At 49.9% G+C, this 18,774-nt stretch overlaps 1 protein-coding gene across 1 annotated transcript in view; it reads right to left on the bottom strand.

Annotated features, from left to right (window-relative positions):
* Positions 1 to 18,774, bottom strand: part of LOC139413407 (leucine-rich repeats and immunoglobulin-like domains protein 1) — a 60,226-nt gene that overhangs the window by 23,558 nt on the left and 17,894 nt on the right. The window contains exons 4-13 of the mRNA XM_071160743.1: positions 12,051 to 12,188; positions 11,761 to 11,904; positions 9,814 to 9,957; positions 9,385 to 9,528; positions 7,959 to 8,102; positions 5,973 to 6,053; positions 2,737 to 2,808; positions 2,194 to 2,265; positions 1,899 to 2,062; positions 972 to 1,310 (exon numbers count right to left, since the gene is read on the bottom strand). Coding sequence (XP_071016844.1) covers positions 972 to 1,310; positions 1,899 to 2,062; positions 2,194 to 2,265; positions 2,737 to 2,808; positions 5,973 to 6,053; positions 7,959 to 8,102; positions 9,385 to 9,528; positions 9,814 to 9,957; positions 11,761 to 11,904; positions 12,051 to 12,188 — 1,442 coding nt within the window. The remainder of the gene's footprint in view (positions 1 to 971; positions 1,311 to 1,898; positions 2,063 to 2,193; positions 2,266 to 2,736; positions 2,809 to 5,972; positions 6,054 to 7,958; positions 8,103 to 9,384; positions 9,529 to 9,813; positions 9,958 to 11,760; positions 11,905 to 12,050; positions 12,189 to 18,774) is intronic.

Below are 18,774 nucleotides of genomic sequence, written 5' to 3'. Positions count from 1 at the left end.
CTGCATATAGCCTCCACATTGACTCATACCAGTACTCCCTGCATACAGCCTCCACATTGACTCAGTACCAGTACTCCCTGCATATAGCCTCCACATTGACTCATACCAGTACTCCCTGCATACAGCCTCCACATTGACTCATACCAGTACTCCCTGCATACAGCCTCCACATTGACTCAGTATCAGTACCCCCTGCATACAGCCTCCACATTGACTCAGTACCAGTACTCCCTGCATACAGCCTCCACATTGACTCAGTATCAGTACCCCCTGCATACAGCCTCCACATTGACTCATACCAGTACTCCCTGCATACAGCCTCCACATTGACTCAGTATCAGTACCCCCTGCATATAGCCTCCACATTGACTCATACCAGTACTCCCTGCATACAGCCTCCACATTGACTCATACCAGTACCCCCTGCATATAGCCTCCACATTGACTCAGTATCAGTACCCCCTGCATATAGCCTCCACATTGACTCAGTATCAGTACCCCCTGCATACAGCCTCCACAGTGACTCAGTATCAGTACCCCCTGCATATAGCCTCCACATTGACTCAGTATCAGTACCCCCTGCATATAGCCTCCACATTGACTCAGTACCAGTACCCCCTGCATATAGCCTCCACATTGACTCAGTACCAGTACCCCCTGCATATAGCCTCCACATTGACTCAGTATCAGTACCCCCTGCATACAGCCTCCACATTGACTCAGTACCAGTACTCCCTGCATACAGCATCATTGTTTTTGTATAGTGTTGCTTAAAAAAAACAACTTTATTTAGTAAAAATGTTCTTAACTCTGTTTTCTTAAAACGGCATTGTTGGTTTAGGACTCGTAAGTAAGCATTTCACGGTACGGTACCTGTTGTATCCGGCGTATGTGACAAATAAAACTAGATTTTTTTTTTATAAACCACTCATACTGGGAGACTGTTAACCCTTCAGGGCCTGGTAGCGTACCGTTGACAGTAAGGCGGGCCTTGGTGGAGTAGGAGGAGCCAAAGTGGTTGGTGATGATGCATTGGTATCGGCCCTCGTGGGCGAAGGTCACATGACGCAGGTGCAAAATGGTGGTGTACTCCATCACCCCCCCGGCCTCGTGCACCGCCCCGTGGTTAGCGCGCAGGTGGGCAAAGTTCTCCACCTCAGCATGACGGAGCAGCTCCTGGTCTTTGCGCCAGGCGAAGGTCATAGGTGAGCTGCTACTGCTGGCTGCCGTGCACGTGAGGCGCACGTCACTACCCAGAACCGTCACTGTGGTCTCTGGCTGCAACGTGATCTGGGGCTTAGGCAGGTCATCTACAGGAGAGAGAGAGAGACGGAGGGAGTGGAGAGACGGAGGGAGTGGAGAGACGGAGGCAGTGGAGAGACGGAGGCAGTGGAGAGACGGAGGCAGTGGAGAGACGGAGGCAGTGGAGAGACGGAGGCAGTGGAGAGACGGAGGCAGTGGAGAGACGGAGGCAGTGGAGAGACGGAGGCAGTGGAGAGACGGAGGCAGTGGAGAGACGGAGGCAGTGGAGAGACGGAGGGAGTGGAGAGACGGAGGGAGTGGAGAGACGGAGGGAGGACAAGAAAATGAGATGAAACATTTGGTTACAAAGAATAATGCTTATCTCAGTGACAGAAGATATATACACAAAAGTCTAGTTTAAACACAAACACACAAATATAAAGACAAACAAGGATTAGCACATCGCAGCTCAAACAAAGACACACACTACATCAAGACATTTGAGAAAAATCACACAAACGTAAACAAATACACACATATACTGTAAACAGCCTGAGCTGGAATCTAAAACACAATCTGGTCTTAGCTGCTGCCTGCACTGTGTCAGACAGAAAGCAACTGTACACCCCCCCCCCGCCCCCACACACACTACTCACCACAGACAAATCTCTCTGGTGGAGCCTGGAAGACGCTAGTACCCTTCAGGATTTCGGGGTGGACACAGGTAGCCTCTACGCCAGTCTGTAGCCCCCGGGTCATCAGCCACTCAGGGAACCAGTTGAGCTGACAGTCACACAGGAACCTGTCACTCTGGATGAGTCTGGGAGAGGAGGGACACTGTTAGGGCTAACGACTTCTATTCACTCTCTTTTATAGACTAGCTTTGATCTGTACATAATTCACTTATTCCATGACTGCAACTGTAAGGTGTATTCATCATTGCGGACTCACAGGTTCCTGAGGCTCCTCATCTTGCTGAAGGCCTCTGGCTGGATGGAGCGTATGGCGTTCTCTCCCAGGTTCCTGTGGTGACATTAAACAGAGGGCTGCCCGTCAGCACTGACAGAAAGGGGACATTGGTACACACACAGCTGTGTCACGGCCAGCTAGGGATCGATGTGCCTTTCTTTATAAGGGATTATTTTAAACAAGGTGCAAAGATTCAGGCCTCACAGACCAAGGATACTCAGCTTTTCAATCACTTTTTCCTAATGGCCAAAGCCTGTTTAAAGTAACGGCCAGAGCCTGTGAAGGGACTTATATAAATTCCATTTATTCTACGAAACTGACCATATGCTCAATAACTTTGTTCCCCTGCACCAGGAAAAAAGGCCAAAGTTGAAGCTGCCTCTGTAACGAGAGGGAAGCAGCTGGCCCCACAAACTGCCCGTCTTCTCCTTTTCCAAAGATGCTATTAAATTGCTAGCAGCACTCTCAGGCAGCTACTTTTGGCAGCCGATCTCGGGGTTGCGCAGTGCATTGTGGGATACTCACAGGTGCTCCAGGGCCTCCAGTCCTGAGAAGGCTTTCTTGGCCACTGACTTGATCTTGTTTCCAAACAGAGTTCTGCAATTTCCAAACATGAAGGGCGCCGATAAACGGGAGAGAACACGGGGGAGAGAGGGAGGGGGGAGAGAGGGAGGGGGGGAGAAAAAACAGGCACAGAGAGAGAAAGAGGATGAATGGGGTAAGGGGAGGGAAGGAGAAGAGGGAGAGAAAGGCACAATTAGTGGGGCTGAATCTGATAAGAGCAGAGGATTGAGGTATTGGAAATCCGAACTGTGTGGAGATTAGGAGGGTGAGGGACTCGGCCCTGCTCTGCTTTTCAAAGACCACTTTTATCTTTATTTGAATTTAATAGCGATGACAGGGGGGGGGGGGGCACATGAAAAGCAGGTTGTCTCACTGAGGGACAACACAGCTTGTAGAATAATAAAAGCAGCCTTGTCAAGGCCCGGTTCAAGCAAGGAACACGCAGCATGCCCCCTTCTGGGGGTCTAATCTGGGCCGCTCTTCAAAAGACACCCCTCTACCCTCCCTCTCCTGCGCTTCCGTCCCTCCAGCCTTCCTCTCCACTCTCCACCTTCCTTCCCAGGAGAAGCGGGTGGACACAGGAGGCTGGTTCGGAGTTCAGACCCCTGCATGAGAACACTTCAATCCAGTCACGCCTCCTCTACTCTCCCCCTCTATATGGACCCACCGACAATCTACACTGTGCAATGTAAATACAAATCCTGTTTTCAAAAACCATTGGGAGTGCATCTGTTTGGTAGATGAGCTAGGACTCAGATACGTCTTCTTAAATTCTATCCAAAATTGTCCAAGCTGAACATTCTCAGATTCCTGTTGGTAATCAGGTGTTCTTTAGGACAGCCAGGGACCCGGGGTCTTGGGGGCCTCCAGGCAGATGACTGGTCATGGACAGGACCTGTCAACTCCTGACAGAGATGTCACACCTCTGCTCAGCCCTCTATTGACCGCCACATCAGCCAGAGCCCCGTGGTTCTAGACCCTACACAGGGAGATGGGCTGATCAGACCTCTACTGACCGCCACATCAGCCAGAGCCCCGTGGTTCTGGACCCTACACAGGGAGATGGGCTGAACAGACCTCTACTGACCTCCACATAAGCCAGAGCCCCGTGGTTCTAGACCCTACACAGGGAGATGGGCTGATCAGACCTCTACTGACCGCCACATCAGCCAGAGCCCCGTGGTTCTGGACCCTACACAGGGAGATGGACTGAACAGACCTCTACTGACCTCCACATAAGCCAGAGCCCCGTGGTTCTAGACCCTACACAGGGAGATGGACTGAACAGACCTCTACTGACCGTCACATCAGCCAGAGCCCCGTGGTTCTAGACCCTACACAGGGAGATGGGCTGATCAGACCTCTACTGACCGCCACATCAGCCAGAGCCCCGTGGTTCTGGACCCTACACAGGGAGATGGACTGAACAGACCTCTACTGACCTCCACATAAGCCAGAGCCCCGTGGTTCTAGACCCTACACAGGGAGATGGACTGAACAGACCTCTACTGACCGCCACATCAGCCAGAGCCCCGTGGTTCTAGACCCTACACAGGGAGATGGGCTGAACAGACCTCTACTGACCGCCACATCAGCCAGAGCCCCGTGGTTCTAGACCCTACACAGGGAGATGGGCTGAACAGGCCTCTACTGACCGTCACATCAGCCAGAGCCCCGTGGTTCTGGACCCTACACAGGGAGATGGGCTGAACAGGCCTCTACTGACCTCCACATCAGCCAGAGCCCCGTGGTTCTCGACCCTACACAGGGAGATGGGCTGAACAGACCTCTACTGACCGCCACATCAGCCAGAGCCCCGTGGTTCTGGACCCTACACAGAGAGATGGACTGAACAGACCTCAGTACAGAGGAGTACAACACCTCACTGGAAGTCACTGCATTTCCATCAAACTTATCTTCTCTTATTTCCAACATCATTTTGCACATCTAGCCATTTACATGGCCTTTCATTCCAATCATATTCTCTTCAAGTAATCACATTCTGGAAATAAAACAATACTAGAATGATATCACCCCAACATATCTACATTCAATACATTAATATATTTTACCTCCTAAAACAAAAATGGGAAAATAGTGGTTGTTGTGAGGGCACAAGTTAACCTAGAACAAGCTAAGAGCACAAGTTCTCCCATGTGGGGATACTCACAATCCGATTTGGGAGGGACATATTGCGTGTGGAGGACACGGATGTCCCTCCCCCCTCTCTCTTTCTCTGTGTTTCTTCCCAGGGTTGGTGAGTGTTGTTTTCCGGTGGGATGGAGGGATTGTGCCAGCGTTGGGCTGCGGAGGGCCGCTCCACTACACCACTGGACAAAAGGGGCGGGGAGACGGGCCAATGTGGTGTTTGATGTTGATGACCGAGCCCGCCCCCCAATTTCACCCTCTCTCAGTCCCTAACAGCAGGCAGGCAGGGCCGTGGAGCAGAGAGAGAGGAGCAGGGCTAGAGACGGAAAGACCTGCTGAGGATCATCCCCGGCAAGCCAATAGAAAAGCCCTTTCAATAGGCTAGCACTCACACAGGGAACAGCCTTGGTTGGACACCAGCTTTTACATAGGATTGTTTAGGCCCCAGTATGTTAGGACTCTGTTTATGGTGGTTGAGTTTCTTCATCCTTTAACTAACATTTGACATTGAGTCTAGATGTTGTGATTAAAAGGTTACACGAGAGATCCCAACAAATTGACATTGTTTAACCAACAAGTGAAGGCAGTTCAACTCCCACCAACAGACAACCTCTGAAGTTGGACACAATAGCAGTTTAGAGTTTGGTAAACCGAGATGAAAACCAGATTCAGGCTCGTTTCAAGTTTCAAGCCAATTGCCGATAAAATGTAAATCTGCAAGCTTCATGAAAAAGCCTAATAAAACTCAGAGCAGCTCTTAAAGACATCTCTCAGTGTTATACTTCCAAATGACGTGTGGGGCCCGGAGGGTAGCGATAGAATGGTCCTGTCTGAAGCCAGGTCTGGGAGAACTCGATATAGACTATAGGCAGTGGACAGGCCTCAGAAGGGAACTATGGAATTGCAGTAGAAACCCCTTCACTCTGAACTGAAGGAGCTGTCCACAGAGCTGCATACAATCCCCTACCAGTGGCAGGTCAGCCAGCTCAAAGGGACCGATTCTGGGCAGAGGGGGAAGAGGAGATGAGAGAAGGAGGGGGGATACTCACAGCTTGTTGAGGCTGTCCAGTCCAGAGAAGGCCCCATTGGTGTCCTCTATTGTGCCTGAGATGTCATTATGGTCCAGCTCCCTGTAGAGAGAGAAAAAAGAAGGGATAAGGAAGATAGAGGAGGAGGAGGAGAGCAAAACAGGCCTGCCAGAGCTGAAGCACTGTGTAGCCTTGGCAGAGATGGGGCTGGAAGTCACAGGTTACCCCTCCAACCCCCCCAAGCCCTCTGCACCTGGTCTAAAGAGCTAGCCTCTCTTCTGCTCTGCTCTGCCAGCCAAGCACATTCTTTCCTTTGTGAGGAGGGAGGTGAATGCACAAAACCCAACGCAGGCAGAATCATGTATAATTCATGACAGCATGGAGAGATTGGCGGGCACACATTGCCTTTGGATACAGACAGTCAGCGCCTGAGTGTGGTGGCAGGTATGGCAGTCCCAACACAGACTCAGAGCCTAATGAGTATGAAGAAAGACCTTAGTCATGCCCACGCTGAGCCAGAAAGAGACTCAATAAAACAACAGCTTTCACTTTGAGTCCACCGGGAAGTTTCCAAACACATGTTGAATGCAATTAATTAGCTTTCCTGACACGCTACCTCAAACGGCTGAAGTCATCTGGGCCTAAGGACCCGTTTGAATAATAATTAAAAACAAAAAAACAACAGCCGAAGAAAAACATGAGTCGCCGCTCTATCGCGTGCTTTGTTCCCTGTGCCGACTTTCTTTCAAACTCTGAGAATCCTGTGAGTCTGATGGTCACCCGCAGCCCCTCCCAACCTCTCCACCCTTCCCTAATCCCCTTCGGTTCCTTTTCCTCCATGGCCGGACTCGGCTGCCAATTTCCTATTCTTTCTGGCTGGCTGAGCGTGAAAGGCCGGTGCCTTCTTAATGCAGGCAGTGGCCGCGGGCCCCTGAGGACTGACCCCCCGGCTGAAAGGCTCGACGTTTCTGGGCATTCACACCCACCGCGAACCTCCAGCCCCACGCCTCTACGGCCAGCAGCGCTGCCCAATTAAAGCTGCCTCAGCTCCCTTACAGCCAGGGCCCGCGTCTACCCAGCGCTTCACTGATTAGATTAGACCTGCCTCAGAACGAGAGGGAAGGAGAGCGAAGAAGAAATGGGGTGAGCATAATGGGAATAGGAAGTAAAAAGAAGACTGCAAAAAAAGGGGGGAAAGGATGGGTGGAAAGGGTACGAACAGGCGAAGCAAAGCAGCCAAGTAAGAAAGGAAAGAAAGAGACCAAGAAAGAAAGGAAGAAAGAAACAGCGTCTGAGAGAGGGGAGACAAACAGAGGGCCTCTCACAATGCTGAACCCCTTCCCCCCAGCCCAATGCTCCCTCCGCACCAGCAGAGAAAGGCCTGTATATGCCTTGGCTTGTCACCCCACTGTGAGAAAGCAAAGGCCCGACTCTTTTCTCTGACTCTCTGGGAAGATCCCGGGCCAAAAAGACGTTAGAAGGCCTTCGCTTTCAGGAAGCCTCTCTATCCGCCTGTTCAAAGTCTGTATAGAGGGTGGGGGGGAAAGAAGTCACTCTCCCATACTGCTTTTCACTGCTCCGTTTAAAAAAAGGCAAGAATCTCCAGGGAGACAAATGACAGGGAACACATGTGCATCCAATATCGATGGGAACCAACGGCCGAACAAAGAGGGAAGACGAAAACAGACACACCAAAATAAAAGTTCTCACAGACTAAAACCGTGACAATAGTGACGCATGCACACCTGGTAAACAGATACACATTAATATTACATGGACACAAACTAGATCTGTTTTTAAGCAATGGTCTAAAATCCAAACAGCAGCTAACCTCACTTTCTGAATGGCTCCTGAGGGGCTTAATGAAGCTATATTGAATATTGAATCCACATGAATACATTTGCAGATACCAATATTGCATTGTTCTTAAATGAGTCACATAAGATGAGTCTACAGTGTGGAACCATAGGTGTGTGTGCTCCGGGAGCAGTCAGGAGGAAGACTTACAGGAGGCGCAGGGCCTTGAGGCCTCTGAAGGCCCCCTCGGTGATGTGGCTGATGGCGTTGTGCCCCAGACGGAGGGTGTGGAGGTCCCCCAGCACCGCCAGGCTGCCCTCATCCAGACGACTCAGGTTGTTGTAGGACAGATTCCTGCAGGAGGAGAGGAGAGCGAGATACATACGGTATAAGGCACAGCACTACGGTAACCTAACCTACCCGACGTCATTATTCTCTACTTTATATAGCTTTATTCAATGTCTTTGTGCCTCTGGATGTATTTTTCCACTGTGGCGTCAGCTCAATATCTGTTCATCCACAGCAGTTTCCTATCATGCTTGATAAGGAGTCAGGACACAAACCATTTAAAATGCATGTACATTTCCGGTTGGACAAATGGACACTTCTCAAGGCATCTTTTCCCCAGAGTTATGGTCTTGTCTAAGTAGGTACACGGCGTGTCAGTGGTGATAAATATGCCTTGTTTATCAGGGAGCGTGTTCAAATGCTCTGTTGTGTGAGTGACTGGGCTTCGCCTCTCTGAGGGGGGCTAGGGTGGTCAGTCATGTGTGGTCAGTCTCTGTGATGCCTCGTCAGGCAGGCTGCAGTCTCATCCGGAATGTAATAACAGGCAGGTCATAAAGACGGCTTCTCTGCTACACCAGAGGGCTAACCGAGCCACTATCCTCCGGTATCCTTCTGATATCACAGTCATCATGGCCCCGCTAATAAAATCATATAACCCCGGTCTCGCACTGAGTGCAGTGAGTCGGCAACACAGATACACAGAGCAATCTGTCTCTCTCACACACACACAGTGACACAGTGCGCAGACACACAGGAGCCTGACAGACAGCCTTATGGTACAGTTAGCGACGCCTGATCAGAGCGGAGCTCTACAGTAGTACAGTGGTTAAAGTATGTCAACCAACCACAGGTTGCCGTAGTGATAATATCTCCTTCATTAGACAGGGAGATCCCCCTGCAATTACCCTGTATCCATACCAACAGAGGGTTGCGCGCTCTTTACCAACCTGATTGAGAGGGCTTAAGTACTGTCAATCCTACCGCTTATTATGGGATAAACAGGCTTATCATGTGGTATTGAACGCTAAGCGACTCATGTAGCTCTGGTGAAGGTAAACGGAGGGGCGCGACGGGGAACAGATTCAGGTAGAGGTTGTGGTAGGGGAACAACGAGATGAGACGGGGGGTTGATGGTTGGAGGCTGTGGGTAATACCTTGTGGTCCGGAGCTGAAGGCCAGTGGATGAATAGTGTAGTTTGTTTCTCAGTGGCTAGGGATGAGGTAAGGCTGGTTGCTATAGTTGCAAGGGTTGGGAGGTTTTTGCTGCTTTGGTTTTAGGTGTTGGGAGGTTTAGTGCTCTGGTTAACCTGGGTTTGGAGGTTTCTGACATGCCACTCAGAATACTCACAGTTCCCGTAGCCTTTGGCAGAACCTCCAGCCATCTGGGTTGATGTGGGAGATGGAATTGTTGCTGAGGAAGAGCTGCAGCAAAGAGGACAGGCCGTACAGGGAGCCACTGTTCACTTCCCTCAGGCTGTTGTAGTCCAGGTGACTGCAGGGGAGGAGTTGGTCACATAAACAGGTTCAGACTTGGCATTAGGGGTAATGTAGTTTGGTATCAAACAAGAGTAAGGACATTACAGGTTGTCCAATCACATTTTTATAGTTCAGCTCATAAGCAGAGCATAGAGTTGCTTGTGAAACAATTGTTAAGAGTGGAAACTCCTATGAGTGGAGTAGGAGAAAGTGGTCCTACAAGTTCTTGAGTGCAACTGATCTGAATTAGTCCTCAAGGCTAGGCAGGGAGTCAGGAGCCGTATGTTTGTATGTTACTTACAGCACTTTCATCTTGGCCAGGCCCCAGAAGGCTCCGTCGGTGAGCTTGCTGATGTTGTTCCTCTGCAGCTTGAGGACCTCCAGACTGGCCAGGCCCTGGAAGGTCAGCCCCTCCACCTGCCTCACGCGGTTCCTGTTCAGCTCACTGGAGGACGGGACAACACAGCAAGGAGTTAGAGAGAGAGATGCAATGATGAGCAGAGAAACGACAGAGAGAGCGAAATATGGACCTGCGGGTAGGTCACAAAACCCTGAAGTAACACTAACACCATTCGGCCCCACAAAAACACAAGTGGCATTCCACGGGTGGTATCTATTCCACCTGTGGCCAGCGATGTGTACCCCTAACAGCTGAGGTGAGGGTTTACAGCCTAGGGTCACGTTCTGACCTGGGCACCCCAACACATGATCCCAAACCTTCATTAACCATGCTAGGGTTAACTATAGGAGCACCGAAGTCATCAAAAAAAAAATACTCAAAACAGCACCGACTTGTAGGGCAGGGAATCTGCATTCACTTCTCAAACTAAAATAGGACTACTTCTGTTGAGAATGGACTGTAAACAGTTAACCTCTCAATGTACTTAGAGTAATCTCACTGGGACACGCAAAGGGAAAAATACAAATGACCCTGCGAGATAAAAAGCCCTTTGCCTTCTGTATCAAAAGAGTTCTGCGATAGCTTTGTACCAGTGGATCTGTGCCCCTGGCGTGTGAGCTTTAACATCACAGCCCAGGAGCACAGCTGAACAATAAACATCCACACAGCGTCTTTGTGTGTCCTCCATGTTGCCACAAGCATTCTCAGATACAGTGTCACCGGGAACACCTGTTGGAACAATACCCCCCCCAGGTAAAACTGGGAGGGCTGTGGAGAGAAGGAAGCCATGTCTACAATGGAGGAGACTCCCGTTACATGTGTCTTTTCTCCCCAGAGTGGGAGTGTTGAGTCAGTCCTAGCCCCATGCTGCAGGATGGGTCAGCCCTAGCCCCATGCTGCAGGATGGGTCAGCCCTAGCCCCATGCTGCAGGATGGGTCAGCCCTAGCCCCATGCTGCAGGATGGGTCAGCCCTAGCCCCATGCTGCAGGATGGGTCAGCCCTAGCCCCATGCTGCAGGATGGGTCAGCCCTAGCCCCATGCTGCAGGATGGGTCAGCCCTAGCCCCATGATGCAGGATGGGTCAGCCCTAGCCCCATGCTGCAGGATGGGTCAGCCCTAGCCCCATGCTGCAGGATGGGTCAGCCCTAGCCCCATGCTGCAGGATGGGTCAGCCCTAGCCCCATGCTGCAGGATGGGTCAGCCCTAGCCCCATGCTGCAGGATGGGTCATCCCTAGCCCCATGCTGCAGGATGGGTCAGCCCTAGCCCCATGCTGCAGGATGGGTCAGCCCTAGCCCCATGCTGCAGGATGGGTCAGCCCTAGCCCCATGCTGCAGGATGGGTCAGCCCTAGCACCATGCTGCAGGATGGGTCAGCCCTAGCACCATGCTGCAGGATGGGTCAGCCCTAGCCCCATGCTGCAGGATGGGTCAGCCCTAGCCCCATGCTGCAGGATGGGTCAGCCCTAGCCCCATCCTGCAGGGGAGGCGAAGACAATGACAGAGAGCAGGGCTCTGAGAGACTACCATGGGCACAGGACAATGGGCAAAAATCCACCATGGTATCAGTCTGATGTTACCAATGCTGCTACACTGGAGGGGAGAGGTTCACACTCTCCTCAACAAACGAGATAGCCTCCATGGATTTTTCCAACTTTCCAATGTTCTTTTCCCTCCAATGTCTGTGTGGGGACTATACACTCTCTCTTTAACAACTGGCCCAGGGTCCATTTGGTTGTTTCCCTCATGGTGGTTGAGGATAGGCTAGAAGGCGAATAGGGAGAGTTTACAAACATGTTTTTCAGTGAGCTGAGAGGTGTCTGTGGGGGTGGTATGGCACAGTACTCACAGTTGGGTGAGCTTGGGCAGCTGGAAGCCTTTGACAGGGACCTGAGAGATGCGGTTCCGGCTCAGTCTCAGAACCTGCAGGGTGGAAGAGAGCTGGTCCAGAGCACCGGCCTCCAGGAACTGTATTTTGTTGTTGCTCAGGTACCTGGAAGACAAAATAGCAAATTGTCAGGGATCCTCAAATGGACAAGAATTAGACCTATCCTGATAACTTTGGCACAGCATTTCTTATTTCCTACAGGAGAAATGTGGAGAGAAGGTTTGACATGAGCGCTAAGAAGATGATCTTACAGGTCTTTGATCTGGAGACCTGCGGGGAAACCTTGAACTCTGACTTCAGTGATGTCATTGTTGCTCAGGTCCAGGGTTTCCACGGAGATCAGGTCTCTCATCCGCCTCCCATCGATGGTGCGGATCTTATTGTGGTGTCTGGAAGAAAACAACAAACTGTTAGGAGAAAACTATACTGAACAAATATATAAACGCAACAATTTCAAAGATTTTATGGAGTTACAGTTCATAAGGAAATCAGTCAATTGAAATAAATTAATTAGGCCCTAATCTATGCATGTATGTTTTTCCCCCACATATGGGTTTTATTACAAACCAAAATACTCCTTAGACACACACCACCCCCCCCCCCCCCAGATGATCCTGTGGGTGAAAAAGCTGGATGTGGAGGTCCTGGGCTGGCGTGGTTACACATGGTCTGCTGTTGTGAGGCTGGTTGGACGTACTGCCAAATTCTCTAAAACAACGTTGGAGGCAGCATATGGTAGTGAAATTAACATTCAATTCTCTGGCAAAAGCTTGGTTGGACATTCCTGCAGTCAGCACGCAAATTGCACGTTCCCTCATAACTTCAGACATCTGTGGCATTGTGTTGTGTGACAAAACTGCAAAATTTAGATTGTCCTTTTATTGTCCCTACACAGGGTGCACCTGTGTAATGATCATGCTGTTTAATCAGCTTCTTGATATGCCACCCCTGTCAGGTGGATGGATTATCTTGGCAAAGGAGAAATGCTCACTAACAGGGATGTAAACAAATTTGTGCACAACATTTTAAATAAATACGCTTTTGTGCATATGGAACATGTCTGGGATCTGTTATTTCAGCTCATGAAACCAACACTTTTACATGTTGCGTTTATATTTTTGTTGGGTATATCTTCAGGGGATAAGATGTGTTCGGAACCTGAGGAGAGGAACACCAGGAGAACAACAACAAAGCTTCTAGTCTTAACAACCAACTTCAGATGTTTGTTATAGAAGCAGTAGTAAAGCACACACAAACGCTCCTCTTCTCCAAACCCACTCAGGAACAGAGCACACAGAGTATCCCTGCTCACTGGTCCTCTATAAACTCTCCCAAGGGCCCCTGCGGACTGACACCAACAGCCAAGTCATGGAACACTCTGGATTGATGAGCCAATTATTCTCTCAGAGCACTTGGATAAAGCCAAGTTGAGTGAAGTTTTAGCCACTTAAAAATGTTTTTATCCTTTATTTAACTAGGCAATACAGTTAAGAACAAATTATTATTGAAAGTTTGATGAGCCATAGAGGTTAACATTCACTGATACTGATGCTTGGGCTCAAGTAAAGGTAACAAACAGACACCAACCCCACCCTGAGCAACAGACACCAACCCCACCCTGAGCAACAGACACCAACCCCACCCCACCCTGAGCAACAGACACCAACCCAACTCTGAGCAACAGACACCAACCCAACTCTGAGCAACAGACACCAACCCCACCCTGAGCAACAGACACCAACCCCACCCTGAGCAACAGACACCAACCCCACCCTGAGCAACAGACACCAACCACACCCTGAGCAACAGACACCAACCACACCCTGAGCAACAGACACCAACCCAACTCTGAGCAACAGACACCAACCCCACCCTGAGCAACAGACACCAACCCCACCCTGAGCAACAGACACCAACCCCACCCTGAGCAACAGACACCAACCACACCCTGAGCAACAGACACCAACCACACCCTGAGCAACAGACACCAACCCAACTCTGAGCAACAGACACCAACCCCACCCTGAGCAACAGACACCAACCCCACCCTGAGCAACAGACACCAACCACACCCTGAGCAACAGACACCAACCACACCCTGAGCAACAGACACCAACCCCACCCAACCCCACCCTGAGCAACAGACACCAACCCCACCCTGAGCAACAGACACCAACCCCACCCTGAGCAACAGACACCAACCCCACCCTGAGCAACAGACACCAACCCCACCCTGAGCAACAGACACCAACCCCACCCTGAGCAACAGACACCAACCCCACCCTGAGCAACAGACACCAACCCCACCCTGAGCAACAGACACCAACCACACCCTGAGCAACAGACACCAACCACACCCTGAGCAACAGACACCAATCCAACCCTGAGCAACAGACACCAACCACACCCTGAGCAACAGACACCAATCCAACCCTGAGCAACAGACACCAACCCCACCCTGAGCAACAGACACCAACCCAACCCTGAGCAACACATGGTCTTACTACAAAAAACACAGATCCAAGCAAAGCTTCATCAGAGAAGGTATTTTTTGTGACTATTATGTTCATGGCTTGTTTATTGGTGTTAAATGTAACCGACTACTTCCAAATCAAATGGAGGAAGACTTGGCTATACGAAAGGACTTACATTTTAAGCACTGTCTAACTCTGTCCCTCCTGACAGTCCAGTTAATCCTGCAGTAGGAGGCCTGAGAAAGAGTTTTTAAAAAGCTTGTTTGTATTTTGGCCTGCTCTCTGCTCTGCAGGAATGGTCGGTCACAGTCCCTCTCCACATCTGTGGTTTATTTTGGTGTTGGCTGGAAGGAATGGGAAAAATCCACCTCTGAGCTACAGCCTGCAGACAGACAGATGGACAGGGACAGAGCTGGACAGGAATCCCAGTCACTTCCCCCTGTGTACCTATGCCCAGTACTGGCACAGGGGCAAATAACAAAGACACACACATGTGCATACAGACCTCCCCCGCACCACACAAACAGAAGGATATACACACAGACAGTACACAAAAGACAAAAACTCCCACACAGATGTATATAGACCTACGCACACAAGCACGTGAACAGACAGATACAAAACAAAGACAAATCCACACGGACAAAGATAGGAAACAGATACATGCTTCTTTTAGGTTGTCCAAATGGTTGGCTCTTCCTCAGTCTGCCATTGCAGGCAGAGCCAGTGAAGGCCAGTGCTATCCGAGCAGGGATGAAAGCCTGTGCTCAATGACACATATACCACATTAAGGCGGGGCGATATGGCCAAAATGTCATATCACAATATTTTACGTATTTTAGGCAGTACGACTGTATTTTCTATTTTTTTAATAATAAAAGTGGTGCATGACCCTAGGATGGAAACATATACATGAAGTGTTTTGAAATGGAACTTTGTCCATTCTGTTTTATACTGTTCAATAAAACGGCAACCAAAAGTTGGAATATAATGGGCACTTTGAATACCGTGTTGTTTGACATGACAACGAATGAAAAAGCCAGGGAGGGGTTATTGTAACAGGGTAGGAACCAAAGTGTTGGTCAGTGTTTTCCAATGGACCCTAATTAGTTGTTACATTAAATACCTTCTCTTACTTGATATAGCTTTGATGTGGCTAAAATATGCGCTCTTTGCCTATTCCTCTCTGATTTAGACTATATCTACCGTTGCACAAACAACATGCTAATTTAGGCCTACACCAGCACTGGTATCAGGCTGTGTTAGCTAGCTAACTTTGCTCGGACTAAGTACATTTAGCTAGTCACCTAGCTGGTGATTAGCATTAACGGCTGACAATTTATTTTTGCCACAACTTGCTAAGAAGAGAAACTAACTGTTTGCAGACCGTAAGATACACAAACTAATAGGGTAATTTGGGGCTCCCGGGTGGCGCAGCGGTCTAAGGCACTGTATCTCAGTGCAAGAGGCGTCACTGGTTCGAATCCAGGCTGCATCACATCCAGCCGAGATTGGGAGTCCCATAGGGCAGACACAATTGGCCCAGCGTCGTCTGGGTTTGGCCTTCATTCTAAATAAGAATTTGTTAAATAAAGGCTACATTTAAATTTTAAACAAATTATATTCAGCAAAGTGGAAAGGAGCATAGTTTTCACCAACATCTTGTTGCATCTGCAGCATTGACCATGCAGACTGTCACTGCATGTGAACTGCAAGTAGTTGTGACTCGTGGTAAAGTAAAACCTGCTTTCCATGTGTGACCGGGGTGGGGCTTTGTGTGGGTGGAAGGAGGGGAGGGCGAGAGAGAGACGACGTAAGTAGCACACGGAGCAAAGTATAAAAACGGACATTACACACGGTGTAGTAGCGTAACACAATTAACAAACCAAACATTGATATACTGTCATAGGTAACGTAAAAACCCCAACCAGTACATACATCAACACCGTTCTACACTAAAAATACGGTATACACCCCAGCCTCGGTAGCACCTCCCTGACACTACGGCTAGTGTTACTGACCCCCTTCACTGACACACCACCCTCCATGTGACCTGAACCCAACAGCACACACGCCAGGAACTGCTGATCCCTGCCTGGAATTCCTGTCTCCTCAAGAGGATCAGGGTCAGTAACATTCCTAGTCTCTTCACTAACTGAAATCAACATGACATTTGACTTCAAATAAAGCCCATTCCATGAGTAAAATGACACAAGGAACCTCATTTAGAGTCAACTCCCAGACCCAGCATCAAACAGTGTTTGGTAAAAATTGGACGTTTGTCCTCTGGTGTTTCCAGAAAGGTGTCCCGGCAGTCAAACTGCAGCAAAACACAACACACACACACACACACACAGATGGTCAAGTAAGACCCTCTCTAGACCCTTTACTCTGGGCCATGAGGGGAGTGGGGTCCCACAGCAGCCCAGAGCCCACCTGGATAAACAGTGGTGAAAAGGGTTTAGGATGAGTCTCAGGCCCTCCCTCTCCTCCCTGACCTACATGAAGCCCCTGGGAAGCCCAGAGACAGAGAGGAAGGCTTAGGGAGACTGACTGACAGGGGGAGAACTGAGGCTCTACTGAACAGGGAGGGAGGGGTGAGGAGGGAGGGTGAGGAAGGGTCAACAGCTGCTGACCCTTGCTGGGAAAAACTAGGCAGTCTTGGCTCAAGCAGGAGGGCGAGGCTGGCTTGGATCTCTCCGTCTCTCAGATGCTAACTACAATGTCCCGCTCTCCCTTCCCCTCTCTTCTCTCTCCAAGTACAGTTCCTCATTCTTACTTTCCTCAACCCCATTCTCCCACAGCCAAAATAGTCCAGCTGTGTGATACTCAGAGGATGGGCGAGGGGAGAGGTGGGGACTGGGGTGGGACGGGGGCTGTGATGTTTGATGTTGGGGGATGCAGACAATACATTTGTTAATATAAAAACTGATTATCTCATTGCCAATGCAATTTTGGGGGTTGGCTTTCCCTCTCTCTTTGATGTCTGTGGTACATTCAACAGATCCCTTTATTCCAAATCTCATCATCCATTTAGCCATTTGATTTTCCTAGGGTCGGTTTTGACACTGCTTTTGATGTTGAGGGTGCTGATAACAAAAGTGTTTACACTACTGCCCATTCTCCCATTTCCACTGTGATCTGTGTGGATTCTACCTCGTTTTGATGTTGGGAATGAAGACAATAGAACAGTTATTTTAAATCATTTCATCCCATTAACCATGTGATTTTCATGGAGTTGTTTTGACACCTCTCTTTGAAGTTGGAAGGGCGGATGCCGGACAATGGAGAAGTCTCACTCTCCCCTGGCCCATGTGATTCTATGGGGGTTTGGTGGCCTGCTGTGGCATTGTTGGAGCGTGGGAGCCCTGCTGCATTCTGGGAGAGCAGGATGCCAGGTGCATTGTGGGAGTGTGGGAGCCCCGGGCCGGGGTGGGGCCATGGCTGATCAGAGAGCAGTGATTAATCCAAGCCAAAGCCCCGCGGCCACACAGATTAGCTGGTTAGGGCCGCTCTGACTGGCTGATCTGCATGATGAACTCCACAAGTTAGAGGATCAAAAGAACCGCTGGGCGTGTGGGAGAGAGAACGAGTGATATGGGGAGAAAGAGAGAGGTAGCGAGACAAAGAGAAAACAAGAAAGTGCCTGGTGTTGTCAGAGAGAATCACCACACGATGCTTCAGAAACTCTGTTGGAGGAGAGGAGGCCAGCTGGTTGAAGGGATAACATAAGAGTGGAGCACAGAGGCTGGTCTCACTGTGGCCATCAGCTCTTCCTCTCCTCTCAGCCCAGAGAGAAGCCAGCGCAGGTCAGGGGATGGTGACAGACAACCCTCTGTTCTAGCACCCTTTCTCTCTCCTTCCTCTCCCCCTCGCTCTGCGGCTGCAGTCTCACACAGCACTGCTGTCAGACAGCATTCCTGCCGCTCTCCACCACAGGCAGAGGAATTTAGTCCCCACTTCCATCCAGCCAGGATCAGCCTAACAAACAGACCAGAAGGTGGGGGGCAGACAGGGAGCTGGGTGAGGTGGGGTTACTTGTGGGCAAAACCTGAGCTCCAGTACTTCCCACCTCAAAACGCCCGCCTTGTGGCGGTAACAGTGATGTCATTCTGAGCCAGCCCTTTCCCATCCCCCAACCCTTCCTGTCACCTTTTTACAGTAAGCCCTGTGAGTGACATCTCCAGCTGCAGGTTCTACTCCTTTCAGCTCTGCAGCTTTGGAAAGATATGCCTCTTCCCATCATGCACTGAGCTTCCCATAGCAACAGGCTGAGAATCAGGCCAAAAAAAGAAGCTTGTCCCAAGCAGAGAGTAGAGCTACGAACTGCAGTCTCCTGAACTAGCAGTCACTTCAAACACATGGCCTAAATTAAAACCTTGAGGCTTTAAAGTGACCTAGAATCAAGCAGAATACTTTAAGAGGCAATGACTCACAGAAAACAAAGCAGATTTTTTTTTCTTCAAACTAAACCTCCAACATACAGTTGAAGTCGGAAGTT

Source organism: Oncorhynchus clarkii, chromosome 7 (assembly GCF_045791955.1).
Source record: "Oncorhynchus clarkii lewisi isolate Uvic-CL-2024 chromosome 7, UVic_Ocla_1.0, whole genome shotgun sequence".
Classification (NCBI taxonomy): Eukaryota; Metazoa; Chordata; class Actinopteri; order Salmoniformes; family Salmonidae; genus Oncorhynchus; species Oncorhynchus clarkii.
The sequence above is the reverse complement of the archived record's forward strand: the minus strand, read 5'-3'. Positions and strand labels throughout refer to the sequence as shown.